This window comes from Balaenoptera ricei, chromosome 6 (genome assembly GCF_028023285.1).
Source record: "Balaenoptera ricei isolate mBalRic1 chromosome 6, mBalRic1.hap2, whole genome shotgun sequence".
NCBI classification, from domain to species: domain Eukaryota; kingdom Metazoa; phylum Chordata; class Mammalia; order Artiodactyla; family Balaenopteridae; genus Balaenoptera; species Balaenoptera ricei.
The window spans coordinates 100,011,973-100,033,209 of record NC_082644.1 but is presented as its reverse complement, the minus strand read 5'-3'; the positions used below and the strand labels follow the sequence as shown (position 1 = coordinate 100,033,209).

General features: G+C 38.5%; 1 protein-coding gene across 1 annotated transcript in view; it reads left to right on the top strand.

The window, feature by feature from the left end:
• Positions 1–2,253: 2,253 nt before the first annotated feature.
• The window catches only part of LOC132367935 (thioredoxin domain-containing protein 8-like), a 30,782-nt gene continuing 11,798 nt past the window's right edge, over positions 2,254–21,237 (top strand). Inside the window, exons 1-4 of the mRNA XM_059926536.1 lie at positions 2,254–2,277; positions 5,060–5,164; positions 11,057–11,116; positions 13,746–13,811. Of these exons, the coding sequence (XP_059782519.1) occupies positions 2,254–2,277; positions 5,060–5,164; positions 11,057–11,116; positions 13,746–13,811 (255 nt within the window). The remainder of the gene's footprint in view (positions 2,278–5,059; positions 5,165–11,056; positions 11,117–13,745; positions 13,812–21,237) is intronic.

Here is a 21,237-nt window from a genome sequence, read left to right as displayed (position 1 = left end):
ATGCTCTCCACCTGACGGTCATCATGTGACACAAAATGAAAGGCCCAGCATTGCCAGATCTCAGGACTCTTTGCAAGATAAGTAAGAGGCTTTGTTTATTCCTAAAATATTCCAGTTTACCAATGTTGGCCAACCCTATGGTATGATCAACATAGTGGGCCATCAGAGGCTTGTGGACATTAGGTTACAATCTATGTTGCTTCTCCTTTTTAGAGCTCTGCCAGCTCAGAAGGGAGCACATTGGGTTGCGGTTTGCTTTCTGTTCACTAAGAGGTAAGAAAACCCTTTCAGAAGTAGAAACTTGGAAAGCCAGAATGGTGCATGCCTTTGCTGGCTTCAGCTAGGAGCTGTACACACTTCACTAGACTTCTTTACATCCGTTAATTATCATCATATCCCTAAGAGGTGAGCGCTATCTCCATTTCACAGATGAGGAAATAGAAGATTAGATAAGCAGTAATTTGTTCAAGAGCTCACAATAGCAGCACTCAGGTTTGAAACCAAGTTGTTTTATCCAAGTTTAGTGCCTCTCATATACCGTAAAGTGGAATAATAACATTTGTCTGAGTCTAAATCTCATTTTCCTTCCACCTTCTCCCTTGATAAATATTAAGCAGTTAGGGAGGCTCAAAAAGGAACTTAGATGACTGGAATGCCAGTTGGTAAATAGTGATTTCAGAGCATTAATGACTATTTTGAGTCTGGACACATTGCAGGCCAGAAATTAGATTCCTCAGTCCTAAAGTTAGATTTTGCTTCACTATTGCATGCCTTGTGTGAGAGATTTTTAAACACCAGTGACAATGTTAAGTCATAGTTCCTGCGGTTTGACCCAAATGGAGAAATTTCTGTAATACTGTATCTGAGTGTTTACCAGGTAAGTATTAGAAATTCCAGCTTAATTCAGTTTAAACTGTAAAGGCATTTGCTGTCTGTAGAAACAAATATCAGGCTTAGATAGCACTTCCAGCAACATTTCATCCAGTGGACCAAACCAAAAACCCAGGTTTCCTCTCTGTTGCCTCACTGCTTTCTGAAACATTGGTCTTAAAGACTGGGTTCCTGTGTGTTTTATAACAGCTGACAGCCAGCATCTTGTTTACAGAAAGAGGAAATTAAGATCATCAGGGTCGAACCCTGGATTTAGATTAATCCCATACAAACTGCATAACTGCTATAAAATGGAGGAGGGATAAATTCACCCACGGAAAAGTCCATGTATTTTTGGTAGAAAGTGGAAGAAATGGGTGCTGGGAAGCAACAAAAAACAACTTGGCCGAGGCTGTACAAGAAATATTCATAGCTCTTCATCTAACACACACTAAAAAGAAAGGCAGATAATTCATTCCTGAGAGACCTGAATGGAGGAGTGGAAAAAACAGAAAGAATGATTTTGCTGGTTTTGTTTTATTGTAGAATTCTGCAGTTTCTTACTTTGTGGTGGTGGTGGTTGTTGTTGCTCTGAGGAAGGTCTGAGCAACATTGGTCATGGCCATGTTTGGGTTTTCTTCTGACATTAAATTCTGAAAAATAACAAACCATCATGTGCAGAGTTTGGCAAGCTGCTGCTATTTTTGTAAGGCCCAGCAGCTAAAAATGTTTACATTTTTTAAAGATTTAAAAACAAAGAATATGAACCAAAGACTGAATGCGGTCCATAAAGCCCCAAGTATTATCTGGTTCTTGACAGAAAAAGTTGGCCAACCCCTGGTCCAGTCCATGAAAGTGAAGTTTCATTACTTCCTAAATAATTAGAACAAAAATAACAAAGTTTAGAGAATCTGTGACTCATAAAAACCAAATGTACAAGAAACATTATTGTAGGATTAGGCTTTAGTATCTTTCTCAACTGCAAACTAATCCCTTCAAAATCCTAAATGAAAATAACTTTCATCTATTTAATATTACCTTGCTTATTTCTCATTTGGTGGTTGCCAGGGCTGGGGAAGGGAGGGGGTGCATGGAAATAGGTAGTAGAAGATTAACAAGAGACAGACACGTTTTTGATTCTGCACACAAGGCCAGCAGTTGGCTGATTTTGGGCTGACCACACACTGACTAACTAGTCATAGCATAAAAATGAAATTAGCTCCATGTCTGGCAAAGTTCCAGATTCTAAGATGTCATGTTCAATGATATCATAGAGAAGGTACCCTTATATTCCGGCTAGGATCCTATAGTTGATAAGAGACAGCTACAGTCAGCCAACTGAACCAACAGGAGAGTTTTGTCAGCAATTCCCAGGTGTAAATCATGGTGCAGAATATTAGAGACATGGCAAGTATTTATTTGGCTTCAAGGAGTATTTCAGAAGAGACATCTTGAGAGCAGATTTGATAAACTTTAAGGAATATTTCCTCCATCCACTATTCCTTCATTGCTCTGTAGCAAGAGGAGATTTTTATCTTTTAATGCTTGTTCTTCATGTTGTTTCTTGGGGGATGGCACTCTCTAGAGAGTAGCCAAGAGAAAAGTTGATCAAAAAGAGTTTTATCCCTTCCTCCATCTCATTTCTTGCTCTGACTCTAGCTGGATCCAGACCAGCTCCTAACATAACCCATCCTGTACCTGATCCCACCAATTTTACCTTAGTTGTACCTGGAAAATTTTATGGAAGTAAAATAGTCCACATATTTCTCTTATCCCAGGAAAGAGAACAGAACCCCTAGACATGCCTATAGAATGGACCAGGGGCATTAACAAGTGTTTAGGTGGTATTTCATAAAATCACTTTCCATCCATTGTCCAGTGGTACTGCCACAACAAATCTCAATACATATATGGGCCAGGGATAATTCTTTATGTAAAGAAAATTGCCTCTAAAAGAGTGGTTAAGGGCCTACATCATTTAGAGGTAGAGCAGGCATTTAGCATCCAGACATTCTGATGTGACCACATTACAGGAGGACCAGGAGGTGGAGGGAAGGGGGACACGTAGGGACTGGGTCTTCCCTCCACTAGCACCCTCAGAATTAGACTTTTGACACTTTCCCCAAATGTGCCTGTATGTAAGATCACAAATATGAGAGCGATCAGATTGAAAGAAGGCATTGCCATGTACCTTTGACATAAAAAAATGTTTTAAAAATAGCACACACTTGCTAATGATTTTGGTAATTCTTCTTTTTTTGGTTTTCTGGGACTCTCATAGAATAGCTTGGGGTCTCTCATCCTCTGAGAAGCCCTCTCCATCTCCTCCTCAGAGACCTATTCTGAGTGCCTATTGTCTCCTTTATGTCTTTATTCAAATGCCACATCGAGGTGGACCTTGGCCACCCCGACTGTGATTGTAATCCAGCTCCCATCCTTCCCTCCTGTTTTATTCTTCTCCTTTTTTCTTTATTAGCAATGATCACAAATTTACTATATATTTTACTTATTAATCTTACCATTGGCTTCCCCACCAAATGTAAGCTCCATGAAGGCAGCGGGTGGAATGTTTTGTTTTTTTGTCCACGCTATATCCTAGCAGCGTGTCCAGTAGCTGGCATAGAGTGGACCTCAATAGGTACATGTGGGATCACTATGCATACCATGGGAGTATTACCTTCAGAGAACTTAGCCAAGTCAAATTCATTGGACCAGGTAGTCCATTTTACACCCTAACGACTACTGAGAAGTGAAGACATGTATGCTTTTGAGGATGGCATACCTTATAACTTCAGAAGCAAGTGAGAAGTGGAGGCTTGGCATGGCTCTCTGAAAAGTTAATCACCCCTCTCCTGGAGGAATATTGGTAAAGGCAGAGCATGTCTTCTTTGAGTCATCCGTTTCACTTCTTGAAAGTAAATCAAATGGCAATGTAATTGTCAAGACTCCCCTTTTATAAAGTATATGCCATCTGTATAGAATAAACCCCATCCCTATTTCCAGTGATAGGCCCTGATTGATTTAACTCAATTAGTGATCCCATCCCTCCATATTAATTAGTGGTCCAGGTATAAGCGCATGATGGCATTTGGGCCAGAGAGAGGAAGAGTGAGCCCCGTTACTATAAAGAACTCAGGAGACGATTTTGTATAGTGGTTAAGGAAATGGACTCTGGGGTCAAGCTTACTAGGTTAGCAATCCCAACTACACCACTCACCAGCTGGTTGACCATGAGAAAGCTAATAAATGTTAGTTTTTTCATCTGTGAAATTGGGATAATAATAATAATATCCATTGCATAGGGTGGTTGTAGAGATTAAGGAAGAGAATACCAAGCGCAGAGTAAATTAGATACTCTTGGTAGAATTCCAGTGAGAAAAGGAAAAATAAATCTTGAACAGAACACTATGTATTAGCAGATCATTCATTCATCAACTAAATGCTCCATGAGCACTTACATGTGCCAGTTAGGGGCCATAGAGGCACAGAAGTGAGTCAGGATTGAGTTCTGTAGGGACTTGTTGCAAAGACAAGCCATGCATGAAATAACTAGTGTAGGACATTGTTCACAAAGCAATCAAGCATAGATACCATGATCTGAGGTCCCAGGAGGGAAAATCTTACTTTACTTAGATGACACAGACAGTTGGTAGAAAAAATTCACTTAAGACATTCAGCAAGAAGCATGTCTAATCCTTAAATGTATGGTTTTAACTATATCTTTAATAATGATCAGCCCACCCCCCCAAAACCAAACCAAACAAAAACAAGAAATGATTCAAGGTATTAGATTAGCTCTCCATTAGATTTCTCTGTTAATGCATGTTTAGGTCCTTGTATAAAATATCAAATATAGATGTCCACCTTGAACACCCATTCATCCCCACCCTCCACCCCTCATCTCTCACTATCCCATCTCAGTCTCTCCCCAGAGGTATCCAACCATCACCAACCACCATTACCAACCCATCTGGTAAATAGAATCCTAACCTTTTTGTGTGGGTTTATCATCACTTATGTATACTTAGAAAGATAAATATATATATGCCCTCAAGGACATTTAGGAAAGGTTGGATCCCCTGGAGAACAATGGGGTGGGGCACCATAACTAAGCTGTCATTTTATTCCCTGCAAGGCATTATGAGATTCAGTGATTGTGCACATTTCCTCATTTATGCTCTGGTCTCAGGATGAATTAAAAGCACTTTTGAAATCTGCCGAAAACAAACTTGTAGTAATTGAATTTTCAGCAAAATGGTGTGGTCCTTGCAAAAGAATTTATCCTCTTTTTCATGTAAGTATCATCAGTGTCTATTTCACAATTTTAGAAGGAATTTAAAGTTCTCAAATAGTTTTCCCAATAAATCTTAAAAGTTTTGCCCTTATGAGCCATTATGGGATCATAGCTTCCCCCCCACTTGGTGCCTATTTCTTTTTTTATTATTATTTTTTAATTTTTTCAATTTTATTTACGTATAGTTGATTTACAGTGTTGTGTTAGTTTCAGGCATACAGCACAGTGATTTGGATGGATAGATGGATAGATAGATAGATAGATAGATAGATAGGTAGGGATAGAGATACTCTTTTTCAGATTCTTTTCCCTTATAAGTTACAAAATATTGAGTATAGTTCCCTGTGCTACACAGTAGGTCCTTGTTGGTTATCTATTTTATGCATAGCAGTGTGTATGTGTTAATATCAACCTCCTAATTTATCCCTAGCCCCCTTTCCCCTTTAGTAGCCATACGTTTGTTTTAAAATGACTGTACTACCCAAGGCAATCTACAGATTCAATGCAATCCTCATCAAATTACTAATGGCTTTTTTCACAGAACCAGAACAATTTTTTTTTTAATTTGTATGGAAACACAACTAGCCAATCTTGAGAAAGAAAAACAGAGTCGGAGGAATCAGGCTCCCTGACTTCAGACTTTACTAACAAAGCCACAGTAATCGAAGCAATATGGTACTGGCACAAAAACAGACATATGTAGATCAGTCGAACAGGATAGAAAGCCCAGAAATAAACTCACGCCCCTATGGTCAATTAATCTACAACAAAGGAGGCAAGAATATACAACGGAGAAAAGACAGTCCTTTTAGTAAATGATGCTGGGAAAACTGGACAGCTACATGTAAAAGAATGAAATTAGAACATTCGCTAGCACTATATACAAAAATAAACTCAAAATAGATTAAAGACCTAAATGTAAGACTAGATACTATAAAACTCCTAGAGGAAAACATAGGCAGAACACTGTTTGACATAAATCACAGCAATATCTTTTTAGATCCGTCTCCTAAAGTAATGAAAATAAAAACAAAAATAAACAAATGGGACCTAATTAAACTTAAAATCTTTTGCACAGAATCATAGTTTTTTGAAGCATCCTGATTAACCTGAATATAATATAGTGAGATCTAATTAGATCATTAGTACATAAACCAGAAGATTAATATTACTTGTCTATGGATAATTCTGCAAGGATCATCAAAAGGTGCGAAAGAGTACAATTGTACAAAGGAATGGATTATTCGTAATAATGACATTTTACCTAAGTTCCAGAGTTCAGAACTTCCAGATATTGGAATAGATTACAGATGAACATGATACTTGTTTTTAACTATAATATAAAAGAATAAACTGCTCCCAATCCTTCAACCCTATTATCAGAACAAATCCTATGTCTTACATATTCCTTTCATATCTGATCTCCTTTATAAAATATCTTAGTAAAATATTCCACTTAGTTGTAATCATATATTTGTATTCAGATCTTTTTCCATATACACATTGGTTCATGTTTTTATCAAGTTTCCAGATTATAATTTTCATGTCTATACAATGTTTCATCTAGTTAATTTTCCTATTACCCCATTTAAGAGTTTTCACCACTGAGGGGCGGGGAGGGAGGTGTATAACATGCAACAGAAAGAAACTCAGGGCATTTTCTTTTCATTTCTCCTTATTGCGCAGATGTTTAACATTTATGGTCCATTTTATGAAATCTGTTCCTTCAAATATAAAATTTGGATTTCTCTACACAACTGAAAATACTCTGGTTTATTTTCAGCAAGATTTCTAACATTTCAACTTTTTTGACTTAAATTCTTGAATCTAACTGAATTCATTCTAACCACAATCACAACCTTTGATATTTAATTTAAAATCAACATATTCAAATAGAGAAATTGGCTACATGACATCTCAACATCTATTCTCTGCCTAAAATTCTTAGAATATCCACAGGGAACATTTTCATATCTGGCAGACCCCTCTATTCAGACACTTAAAACTTAGAGTCTCCAAAGTTTAGCTTCAGGAGTATAACTACCTCACCTGCCACAAAGTCAAAGCTGATCAAATTTCAATAGCCAACGAGGCATTTTAATCTCAGGCTTGGTAACCCCTTTCTCACTTCATACCTTCGGGCCCTGAGGGCGGTAAGGGCTCTGCCACTGTTGTGTCCAGACTCTCACAGCTCCTCCACACCCATCCTTAACTTTATAGTTATTTATAGTTAGCCCTTTGGTGATAAACGTCCCTAAATTATCCTAATTTGAATGTGCCATCTATTTTCTGCTGGAATCCAGACTAATGCACACACAGTTTTTAAATTTGGGTGTATCCACACTGTGAAATACTATTCAGATGATAAAAAGAATCAAGTAGACCCATACATAATGAAGGAATTACCTCCAAGACAACATAGAATTAAGTAAAAAGAGAACAATATAGGAAAATTTATACAGTATGGTCCCATTTATGTAAAACAGAGATACATATACATATGTGTGTATGTATATATCAGTATACATATATATTATATGTAGACAAAGGGGAGCAGAAGATGCATATCAAACAAGTTTTGTTTTTTTTTTTCTGTGAGAGGGACTGAAAATTGGGGGAGGATTGAGAATGGGAAAATTTCATGCTTTGCTTTATTTTTCTTGTAACGTTTGAACTTTTTCAAGAGAAGGTATTCATCATGTGTCATTTATTAAAAACTCATAGTACATAATGGAGTTGGAGGAAACGCTTTTCTTACTCTAGGGCATTTTATCAGAGATCAAAGTAGAAACAGAAACCAAATTAGAGTGAAAAGGATTTTAATATGAGGAGTTAAATGCTCATAAAATCATTAGAAGACTGGATGAATGGGCTCCAGACTGGAACCCCATGAATGGCTCAAAAGCACAACACACCCACCTGAGGGGATCCTAACTTTGCAGATATCAGATGTGAGAAGAAATGGGAAGCCACTACTGGGAGAAAACAAACAAAAAACAAACAGAAAAACAACACGAACAGTGTTGATTTTGATTCTAACTCCCCGACAGCAGTCGGGGAGTTAGAATCAAAATCCGGAAGCTGATGTCAGGGCACTGGATCCCTCAGCAAAGATGCTGCCTCCAGCACGATTACCCTCCCACACCCCAGTCTTGCTTTCCAGCAGGACATCCAAAGATGAAAAGAAAGTAGCTCTGTCTCACTTCTGCCTTCCAAGTCTTGCCTGCATGCATCTCACTGGTGAAACCAATTTGCATCCAGAACTCTAGCTGCAAGGGAATCCAAGGAAACTTTACCTTTTCCCTTTTCCAGGCTCTGCAGGAAGGTGGAATGGAAGTGAGCCAGCTATACCATTACTCTAGGTGGGGAAGAATTCAAGACATTTTCAGGGGCTTCCCTGGTGGCAGAGTGGTTAAGAATCCGCCTGCCAATGCAGGGGACAGGGGTTCGAGCCCTGGTCTGGGAAGATCCCACATGCTGCAGAGCAACTAAGCCGGTGCACCACAACTACTGAACCTGCGCTCTAGAGCCCGCAAGCCACAACTACAGAGCCCACGTGCCACAACTACTGAAGCCGGTGCGCCCTAGAGCCTGTGCCCTGCGACAAGAGAAGCCACCGCAATGAGAAGCCTGCGCACCGCAACGAAGAGTAGCCCCCACTCGCTGCAACTAGAGAAAGCCCACGCACGGCAACGAAGACCCAACACAGCCATAAACAAATTAAATTTAATTAATTAATTTTTTTAAAAAAGACCTTTTCAGACACACAAAAACTAAAAGTTGACAACCCGGAGTCTCTTCTAAAGGATGTATGGCAAGAAGAAAAAAAGTAAATCATAAGCAAATGTGGATTTTAAGAAGTGATTTAAAACTTTAAGTCTTGAGTAAATTCCACAGTCCCATTTGATCTGGGCCTTGATGATTAAGAGCAGGGGTCAGCAACCTTTTCTGTAAAGGTTAAAGACAGTATTTTCAGGTTTGCAAGTTATATGGCCTATGCCATATATACTCAGCTTCGATGTTGTAGCACAAAAGCAGGCAATGGCAATACACAAATGGGCAAACATGTTCCAATAAAACTTTATTTATGAGACCATGTGGAGATCTGGATTTGGTCTATAAGGCGAAGTTTGATGACTCTGGGCTAAGAGGATCACCTGGCATAGAACCCCAAAAAGAACATTTCTGGAAAAGGGGAGGTTATAAATTTGTTGAGAAATTGCGTGGTGTGATCGTGGAAAGGCAAGTACTCTGTGAGGCTAACGTACAGTGTATACAGTGGAAGTAGCAACACACGAGCCTTGAAAAGGAAGCTGAGCCCAGATGGAGAAGGCTCTTGTGTTATAACTTAATGAGTTGCTGTAGAGTCAAAACAGAAGAATGTTTAAAAAGGTTTTGCCATGATCAAACGTGGGTTTTTGGAAAATACTTTTGGCAGTGTTGTATAAGGATGGGTTGGAAAGACTGAGGCAGGTAACCCAAGGTGAACAACAATGTCAATGATGAGTTTACCAAAACTAGGGCAGTGGTTTGGGGAGAAAAAAAGGAAAGATCAAATTCAGGAGACAGTTAAGAGCAAACAGAACAGGTGACCAGATGGTAACAGATTATATGGGAGGAAGAACAGAACAGAAGGAAGAATTTTGTTGAGGGCAGAGGAGGGTCCTAGGTAGATGGGGTGGGACCGTGAGGGAAGGCAGTGTTCACAAGGGAACCCCAGTCTAGCAGGGAACCCGTATCTGTACCATGTCTTCCGACTGCTACTCAATACAAAACTACTATAACCCTGTCCATTTCCTGTCAGACTTGGGAGACTCTGATAACTTCCTAAATAGAACCTGACTCTGAAATCAGATGTCCACATAAGTCAAACCCATTGCCCCGCCTGACTGCTACTGGAGAACACCCATGTATCTTGAAACTTGAAAAGTGCAAGTCAATTTCCCCAGAATTCTTGGGCAACACCATCTTCCTACCAGGCATAGAGATGCAGCCAGTCAAAACCAGCATCTTTTTTTTTATCTGAAGAGTACTCTAAAATACCAAAGGCCTTCGTGTTTGTTATCCAAGAGTTTCCCCCCAATTTCATCATCTTGATGAGCCACTGAAGAAAGAACTCCCACTTGGGGCACATTCCATGAACAAACAACCAGAGAGAATCCCTACAACAGAACTCTGCACCTAATGTCCACCTAATCGGTCCGTGTCATGCTGCTTCCTGCTTGTCCACGGGAGCAACCACCAGTGACAGCTCCATCTGTTGTTGTCTCCACTTGGCCAAACTCTGGACACTTCACACCACCATTGAAGAGAGGTTTCTTTTGAAACAGGTCAATGGAAATGCTTGAGATATGATGTTAATGCAAACAAATCAATATGCTATTAAGTGCCCTTAAAGAATGAACACAGCTGTTGGGAAAAAAGAAAATCCCAGGAGCTGACATTTACAGGCTGCTTCTGCATCCACTACCCCACACCCATTACCAACACCACTGTCACCACCGCTGTCAAAGATGCTTCCAGAACATCTGGAACAGAAGCAGAAGAGTTGTTTTTCCCTCCTCCCATTTTCCATTTTCTTGCAAATGCTTCCCACTGGCAGAACCTAACAGGAAGACAGCCTGCAGAGGATTCTGGAAAATCTAGTTTTGATACGTAGCAGAACACAGACTTTAGACTCTGGTTCTGCCATTGATCTTTGCTTGACCTTGGCAGCATCCAACCTTTGGCTTTGGTGCTTGAGGTTCTAGGCAGTAGTGCAATGCCAGAATGATACTTAGCTCTCTTGATCAACCTTTTTGTTCGGTTTTGTTTTTGCTAAAAGACATTGCTAGTGTGTGATTTAATATTAACATTAAGCTAATGAGGAATTTTTACTCTTTTACTTTGAAGGAAATGTCCGTGCAATACCGAAACGTCCTGTTTGCTAATGTAGATGTGGACAATGCTCGGGTAAGAATCTTAAATCCTTCCTTGTAGATATGTAAAATCCATTGTGTTGTCATTGAGAGTGCTGTCTCAGTGATTACATAAGCAATTTAAAGTGTGATGAACTGTAGTAAACGCCCTCCTAATGTTCTTGTATATTTGTATTTTTTTTAAGAAGACAATAAATATGTGGCTCTCCTGCTGTCCCCCGCCTTCCCATACTATGGCAGAATTCACTAATCGATCCTAATATTCTTCACCACTTGCTCTAGACTCTGCCCCACAATCCTGCTCAGTAGCGTTGCTCTAGACAGACAATACCAGTTGGTTGAAGTTGAGCTCAAAGTGAAAAATGATTTTCACCCCTGTAATAGATTATTATTCAGTTTCTAAAACCTAACTCAATGCATTACAGACATTTTAACATAACTTGCTTTCCCCTTGCTATAGCTTATGCTTTTTGTGGGGTTTTTTTAAGCACCACAAGGAATTCCAGGAAATCCTTCCCTTACCTCCCTAGAGCCTTTCTTCCTCACCCCCCCCCCAAATATAATCAGCCCATGTCCTCGATCAAAATGTGCTTACTGATACACACAATGTGTCTACAAAATTATTCTTCCTAACATTTGTTCACTTATAATGAGGAAAAGTACCAATAACAAGTGGCCTGTGCATACATTGGATTGAATTTGAGCTTTAGAATTTAAAAAATCTACTGTTCACCCATCCTGCCCTTTAATGGTTTTGTGACCTCTTATCAGTTAACCTCAAAAACTTCACTTTCTCTGTATGTAAAACAAGGTAATAATTAACAGAATATGATAAGTTAAAAGGCACAAAATATATGACATACTACCCAGAACATAATAAAAGTTCCATTTTTCCATTTCCTTCAACTTTCATTAAAGTGTGACAGTGTGTGATTGTCCTTTAAGCTGAATCATATACTATGCATTCAGAATACACAGCTAGGGTTATTATCTCTTTGTCTTTTTCATATTCACAGAGTTGTGCACCTATCACTACCATCAATTTTAGAAAGTGTTCACAACTCCAGAAAGAAACACTGTTCTCTTTAGCAGTCACCTCCCCACCCAGATCCCTCCATCCACCACCTCAACCCTAAGCAACCATAAGTCTACATTGTCTCTAGATTTGCTTATTCTGGCCATTTCATATAAATGGAATTATAGAATATGTGTTCTTTTGTGATGGGCTTCTTTCACTTAACATAAGTTTGCGGGATTCATCCATGATGTAGCATGTATCAGTACTCCATGCCCTTTTATTGCTGAATAATATATTACCTTTTTTTTAATCCATTCATCCTACAATGGACATTTGGGTTGTTTGCAACTTTTCGCTATTATGTCTAATACTGGCATAAACATTTATGTATACATTTTCATTTCTTTTGGCTATATATCGAGAAGTGGAATTGTTGGGTCATATGGTAACTCTTTATTAAACTTATTGAGGAACTGACAAATTGTCTTTGAAACAGCTGCACTATTTTACATTCCCACCAGCAATGTATGAGGGTTCTGATTTCTCCATACCCTTAGCAACATGTGTTATTATTTTCTTTTTTGATTACAGCTCTTTGTCTCTTAAGGTGAAACAAAATGCACAATTTTCTTTTCTAATAGTAATGTATTCATTGTTGTCATTGCTGTGGTCATGGAAATTATACTGTAGTGGGGGGTGGCAGGGGAGAGGTTTTGATCCTGTGGGTGGCTAATTTTCTTTTGACTCAAACAAAATAAACAAAAAGTGGTATTTGAAATCAGATTGTAATGGATTAGAGCAACTGGAATGCTAACATATTTTCTTGTCTCTTGGCTCCAAATCTTTCACAAAGATGGGCAGTGAAGAGGCGTAAGGCTTAAAAGAAAGAAATATGCAAGCCTTACTTAAAATGCAAGGCATTATATCACCCCATGTCTCAAGTGTGAGTTATAAAGAGACCTTTACTCATTCTTATTTTTTACAATATGCTCTTTCCATATTGGATTCCACTGGCGCCCTTCTGCAGTCTTTCACAATTTTTTAAATGCTTTTATTTATTTATTTATATTTCTTTTTGGCTGTGTTGGGTCTTCGTTTCTGTGCGAGGGCTTTCTCTAGTTGCGGCGAGCGGGGGCCACTCTTCATCGCGGTGTGCGGGCCTCTCACTGTCGCGGCCTCTCTTGTTGTGGAGCACAGGCTCCAGACGCGCAGGCTCAGTAGTTGTGGCTCACGGACCTAGTTGCTTCGCAGCATGTGGGATCTTCTCAGACCAGGACTCGAACCCGTGTCCCCTGGATTGGCAGGCAGATTCTCAACCACTGCGCCACCAGGGAAGCCCCACAAGCTCTTTTAAATAGAGCTCATTTTGTCCTTCAGTGCATTCTGTTTTGGCCCCCATCTCTCATCCGTCTCCTAGAGCTCTTGAATGAGAAAGCTCAGGAATGCTGGAAACAGTCATTTTTCTACTGTAACATTCCTGGAAGCTTTGAGGATATATTAGAAAAGTTCTTGGCAAGAGAATCTGTAATGTATCAGCTGTCCCTGGGCTCTCAGACATGCCTCCTGAGACGTCACCAAGTACCACTGTTGGTCCAGAGAGAGGATACCAAAATTGTGACTTCATGCCATTTCTTTTATTTTCCAGGAGTTGGCCCAAATTTATCACATCAAAGCAATACCCACATTTCAGATGTTCAAACAAGCCCAGAAGGTATGTTTCTATGGTAACTGGCAGATTGAAATAGATTATAGAGCCATCAGAGTCTAAAAATAAAAGGCCTGGGGTATCCTGGATGGATGAAACAACTGTATTTATTTTCAGTCTTAGCAATGTAATTCTTAGTTTCTGAACTTTACATATTGGCAAGGGGTAAAAAAAAAAAAAAGCATGAATCGTGATAAATCTCCCCATTTAGACCATTTGAGGTGTCCAAATCCATATGAATACCCCACTATTATCCCTCTCTGGAGCAGAACCATCAAAAAAGAACCTTATAACAAGGAGCGTGATGAAATTCTCTCACAAATATATACATGGTTTTCACACTTGGGCAAACATCAATCAAAAGCTGTTACAAGGTAAAATAGCCTAGTGGTTGACCAGGCAGGTTCTGGGCTCAGATTTCTGTGGTTCAAAAACCAGTTCTTCCACTTCCCAGCAGTTTACTTAATAACTTCTTGGTATCTTAGTTTCCCTATCTGTAAAAACATGGATCGTAAAAAGTTTCCCCCTCCTTAGTGAAAATGAAATGAATTAACATGACTAAACTTTTTAGACCCATCCTGACACACATGAGTATGTTATGTCAATTATCTCGAAGATATTAATGGAATGGAATGCCTCAAATACTTGGTGTGTGATGAAACTAGTAATTACATATATGGCTGGGAGCACGGACACTTGTGCGTACCTTTTGAAAGGTGATTTTGCAACACACTTAAGAGGAACAAACTTTTCATTCCCTTTCACACATTATCCCATTCTTGGGAATTTTTCTTAATGAAATACCTCATGGAAAAATAAATGGCTAAGTGCATAGTAATTGTAGCATTATTTCTAACAAAATATGGAAACAAGGTAAATGTCTTTTTTTAGTAGAGTGGCTAAGTGATTTATGATACATCTAGTCTATGAAAGAGTATGCAATTAAAAAGTGTTATGGACAGAAAAGAAGCAGATTCAAAGATACAGAAAACAAACTACTGGTGGTGGGGGGAGCAGTATAGGGGTGGGGGAGTGGGAGGTACAAACTATTGGTTGTGACAGGCTCAAGGATGTATGGTAAAACACGGGGAATATAGCCAATATTGTGTAATAATTATAAATGGAAAGTAACCTTTCAAAATTGTAAAAAAATTTTTTAAATGATTGAGCTAAAAGATTAAATAAATAAATAAATAAAAAGAGTTATGAAGAATATATGTAAAGTAAAAAAAATTCATACTTAATCTTTGTAGAGATTATGTCTGCAGTATAGAGAATGAGAGCATTTGATATGCTAGCTGTAGAATTTTATCTTCGGTTTCTATTTGTGTGTATTTGCTGTAACATAATTGAAGCAATAGATTTTTTTTTAAATTTTATTTATTTTAGGCTGCTTTGGGTCTTCGTTGCTGTGTGTGGGCTTTCTCTAGTTGCTGTGAGCAGGGGCTACTCTTTGTTGCATTGTGCGGCCTCTCATCACAGTGGTTTCTCTTGTTGCGGAGCACAGGCACCAGGCACGCAGGCTTCAGTAGTTGTGGCATGCATGCTCATTAGTTGTGGCTCATGGGCTCTAGAGCGCAGGCTCAGTAGTTGTGGCACACGGGCTTAATTGCTCCACGGCATGTGGGATCTTCCCGGACCAGGAATCAAACCCGTGTCCCCTGCATTGGCAGGCGGATTCTTAACCACTGCGCAACCGCGGAAGTCCCAAAGCAATAGATTTAAATAATTTTTCCCCAAAAAATGACACTACCTATTCCCTCTCTTGAGGTTTTACTTGAAAATTGAAACCGTTTAACATATGCATTCTTTTTTTTTTTAGCAACTTTATTGGAGTATAATTGCTTTACAATGCTGTGTTAGTTTCTGCTTTATAACAAAGTGAATCAGCTATACGTATACATATGTTCCCCATATCTCCACCCTCTTGCATCTCCCTCCCACCCTCCCTATCCCACCCCTCTAGGTGGTCACAAAGCACCCAGCTGATCCCCCTGTGCTATGCAGCTGCTTCCCACTAGCTATCTATTTTACATTTGGTAGTATATATAAGTCCATGCCACTCTCTCACTTCATTGCAGCTTACCCTTTCTCCTCCCCATGTCCTCAAGTCCATTCTCTCTCTTTTTTTTTTTTTTTTTTAGATTCCATGTATACGTGTTAGCATACGGTATTTGTTTTTCTCTTTCTGACTTACTTCACTCTGTATGACAGACTCTAAGTGCATCCACCTCACTACAAATAACTCAATTTCGTTTCTTTTTATGACTGAGTAATATTCCATTGTATATATGTGCAACATCTTCTTTATACATTCATCTGTCGATGGACACTTAGGCTGTTTCCATGTGCTGGCTATTGTAAATAGAGCTGCAGTGAACATTGTGGTACATGACTCTTTTTGAATTATGGTTTTCTCAGGGTATATGCCCAGTAGTGGGATTGCTGGGTCGTATGGTAGTTCTATTTTTAGTTTTTTAAGGAACCGCCATACTGTTCTCCATAGTGGCTCTATCAATTTACTTTCCCACCAACAGTGCAAGAGGGTTCCCTTTTCTCCACACCCTCTTCATCATTTATCGTTTGTAGATTTTTTGATGATGGCCATTCTGACTGGTGTGAGGTTATACCTCATTGTAGTTTTGATTTGTTTTTCTCTAATGATTAGTGATGTTGAGCATTCTTTCATGTGTTTGTTGGCAATCTGTATATCTTCTTTGGAGAAATGTCTGTTTAGGTCTTCTGCCCATTTTTGGATTGGGCTGTTTGTTTTTTTGCTATTGAGCTGCATGAGCTGCTTATAAATATTGGAGATTAATCCTTTGTCAGTTGCTTCATTTGCAAATATTTTCTCCCATTCTGAGGGTTGTCTTTTCATCTTGTTTATGGTTTCCTTTGCTGTGCAAAAGCTTTTAAGTTTCATTAGGTCCCATTTGTTTATTTTTGTTTTTATTTCCATTTCTCTAGGAGATGGATCAAAAAGGATCCTGCTGTGATTTATGTCATACAGTGTACTGCCTATGTTTTCCTCTAAGAGTTTTATAGTGTCTGGCCCTACATTTAGGTCTTTAATCCATTTTGAGTTTACCTTTGTGTATGGTGTTAGGGAGTGTTCTAATTTCATTCTTTTACATGTAGCTGTCCAGTTTTCCCAGCACCACTTATTGAAGAGGCTGCATTTTTCCATTGTATATTCTTGCCTCCTTTATCAAAGATAAGGTGACCATATGTGCATGGGTTATGTCTGTGCTATCTATCCTGTTCCATTGATCTATATTTCTGTTTTAGTGCCAGTACCACACTGTCTTGATCACTGTAGCTTTGTAGTATAGTTTGAAGTCAGGAAGTCTGTTTCCTCCAGCTCCGTTTTTTTCCCTCAAGACTGCTTTGGCTATTCGGGGTCTTTTGTGTCTCCATACAAACTTTAAGATTTTTTGTTCTAGTTCCATAAAAAATGCCATTGGTAATTTGATAGGGATTGCATTGAATCTGTAGATTGCTTTGGGTAGTATACTCATTTTCACAATGTTGATTCTTCCAATCCAAGAACATGGTATATCTCTCCATCTGTTGGTATCATCTTTAATTTCTTTCATCAGTGTCTTATACTTTTCTGCATACAGGTCTTTTGTCTCCCTAGGTAAGTTTATTCCTAGGTATTTTATTCTTTTTGTTGCAATGGTAAATGGGAGTGTTTCCATAATTTCTCTTTCAGATTTTTCATCATTAGTATATAGGAATGCAAGAGATTTCTGTGCATTAATTTTGTATCCTGCAACTTTACCATATTCATTAATTAGCTCTAGCAGTTTTCTGGTGGCAGTTTTAGGATTCTCTATGTATAGTATCATGTCATCTGCAAACAGTGACAGTTTTACTTCTTCTTTTCCAATTTGTATTCCTTTTATTTCTTTTTCTTCTCTGATTGCCGTGGCTAGGACTTCCAGAACTATGTTGAATAATAGTGGTGAGAGTGGACATCCTTGTCTTGTTCCTGATCTTAGAGGAAATGCTTTCAGTTTTTCACCATTGAGAATGATGTTTGCTGTGGGTTTGTCATATATGGCCTTTATTATGTTGAGGTAGGTTCCCTCTATGCCCACTTTCTGGAGAGTTTTTATCATAAATCGGTGTTGAATTTTGTCGAAAGCTTTTTCTGCATCTATTGAGATGATCATATGGTTTTTATTCTTCAATTTGTTAATATGGTGTATCACATTGATTGATTTGCGTATATTGAAGAATCCTTGCATCCCTGGGATAAATCCCACTTGATCATGGTGTATGATCCTTTTAATGTGTTGTTGGATTCTGTTTGCTAGTATTTTGTTGAGGATTTTTGCATCTCTACTCATCAGTGATATTGGTCTGTAATTTTCTTTTTTTGTAGTATCTTTGTCTGGTTTTGGTATCAGGGTGATGGTGGCCTCATAGAATGAGTTTGGGAGTGTTCCTTCCTCTGCAATTTTTTGGAAGAGTTTGAGAAGGATAGGTGTTAGCTCTTCTCTAAATGTTTGATAGAATTCACCTGTGACGCCATCTGGTCCTGGACTTTTGTTTGTTGGAAGATTTTTAATCACAGTTTCAATTTCATTCCTGGTGATTGGTCTGTTCATGTTTTCTATTTCTTCCTGGTTCAGTCTTGCAAGGTTATACCTTTCTAAGAATTTGTCCATTTCTTCCAGGTTGTCCATTTTATTGGCATAGAGTTGCTTGTAGTAGTCTCAGGATGCTTTGTATTTTCGCGGTGTCTGTTGTAACTTCTCCTTTTTCACTTCTAATTTTATTGATTTGAGTCCTCTCCCTCTTTTTCTTGATGAGTCTGGCTAATGGTTTATCTTCTGAGAATAAAATTCTTCTTCTAAGAATTTTGTTTATCTTCTCAAAGAACCAGCTTTTAGTTTTATCGATCTTTACTATTGTTTTCTTTGTTTCTATTTCATTTATTTCCGCTCTGATCTTTATGATTTCTTTCCTTCTGCTAACGTTGGGTTTTGTTTGTTCTCCTTACTCTAGTTCCTTTAGGTGTAAGGTTAGATCATTTATTCGAGATTTTTCTTGTTTCTTGATGTAGGCTTGTATAGCTATAAACTTCCCTCTTAGAACTGCTTTTGCTGCATCCCATAGGTTTTGGATTGTCATGCTTTCATTGTCATTTGTCTCTAGGTATTTTTTGATTTCCTCTTTAATTTATTCAGTGATCTCTTGGTTATTTAGTAACATAGTGTTTAGCCTCCATGTGTTTGTGTTTTTTACTTTTTTTCCCCGTAATTCATTTCTAATCTCATAGCATTGTGGTCAGAAAAGATGCTTGATATGATTTCAATTTTCTTAAATTTACTGAGGCTTGATTTGTGACCCAAGATGTGATCTATCCTGGAGAATGTTCCGTGCACACTTGAGAAGAAAGTGTAATCTGCTGTTTTTAGATGGAATGTCCTATAAATATCAATTAAATCTATCTGGTCTATTGTGTCATTTAAAGCTTCTGTTTCCTTATTTATTTTCATTTTGGATGATCTGTCCATTGGTGTAAGTGAGGTGTTAAAGTCCCCCACTATTATTGTGTTACTGTCGATTTCTTCTTTTACAGCTGTTAGCAGTTGCCTTATGTATTGAGGTGCTCCTATGTTGGGTGCATATATATTTATAATTGTTATATCTTCTTCTTGGATTGATCCCTTGATCCTTATGTAGCATCCTTCCTTGTCTCTTGTAACATCCTTTATTTTAAAGTCTATTTTATCTGATATGAGTATAGCTAGTCCAGCTTTCTTTTGATTTCCATTTGCATGGAATATCTTTTTCCATCCCCTCACTTTCAGTCTGTATGTGTCCCTAGGTCTGAAGTGGGTCTCTTGTAGACAGCATATATATGGGTCTTGTTTTTGTATCCATTCAGCAGGCCTGTGTCTTTTGGTTGGAGCATTTAATCCGTTCACGTTTAAGGTAATTATTGATATGTATGTTCCTAAGACCATTTTCTTAATTGTTTTGGGTTTGTTTTGGTAGGTCCTTTTCTTCTCTTGTGTTTCCCACTTAGAGAAGTTCCTTTAGCATTTGTTGTAGAGCTGGTTTGGTGGTGCTGAATTCTCTTAGCTTTTGCTCGTCTGTAAAGCTTTTGATTTCTCCATCGAATCTGAATGAGATCCTTGCCGGGTAGAGTAATCTTGGTTGTAGGTTCTTCCCTTTCATCACTTTAAGCATATCATGCCACTCCCTTCTGGCCTGTAGAGTTTCTGCTGAGAAATCGGCTGTTAACCTTATGGGAGTTCCCTTGTATGTTATTTGTCATTTTTCCCTTGCTGCTTTCAATAAGTTTTCTTTGTCTTTAATTGTTGCCAATTTGATTACTATGTGTCTCGGTGTGTTTCTCCTTGGGTTTATCCTGTATGGGACTCACTGCGCTTCCTCAACTTGGCTGGCTGTTTCCTTTCCCATGTTAGGGAAGTTTTCTACTATAATATCTTCAAATATTTTCTCTGGTCCTTTCTCTCTCTCTTCTCCTCTGGGACCCCTATAATGCAAATGTTGTTGCATTTAATGTTGTCCCAGAGGTCTCTTAGGCTGTCTTCATTTCTTTTCATTCTTTTTTCTTTATTCTGTTCTGCAGCAGTGAATTCCACCATTCTGTCTTCCAGATCACTTATTCGTTCTTCTTCCTCAGTTATTCTGCTATTGATTCCTTCTAGTGTAGTTTTCATTTCAGTTATTGTATTGTTCATCTCTGTTTGTTTGTTCTTTCATTCTTCTAGGTCTTTGTTAAGCATTTCTTGCATCTTCTCCATCTTTGCCTCCATTGTTTTTCCAAGGTCCTGGATCATCTTCACTATCATTATTCTGAATTCTTTTTCTGGAAGGTTGCCTATCTCCACTTCATTTGGTTGTTTTTCTGCGGTTTTATCTTGTTCCTTCATATGGTACATAGCCTTCTGCCTTTTCATCTTGTCTATCTTTCTGTGAATGTGGTTTTTGTTCCACAGGCTGCAGGACTGTAGTTCTTCTTGCTTCTGCTGTCTGTCCTCTGGTGGATGAGGCTATCTAAGAGGCTTGTTGCAACCAAAACATTTCTAATGAATATATCTGATGTTCTCTCAGACTGCTCTCTTTTATTTTATGGTCTAATTCGTGAAAGAATTGGATATATTTACTGCTTCCAATTCTCATTTTCTACTCATTCCCTCACCCACTCTTGAAAGTCACCAAGAATCTTCCAACACTTAGTTTAAATAGCCATTTCTCAATCCTGCTATTCCTTGATTACACAAGTGTCATTAACTAATCAGCTTCTATATCCTGGAAACTTCCTCCTTTTTTCGCTTCTATTGCTGATTCATCCCCAAGTTCTCCTCTGGCTTCTTTGTCTCCTGCTGTTCTCAAATATAAGTGTTTCCCAAGGCTCTGTCTTTTTTCCATTCTACCTCTCTCCCTT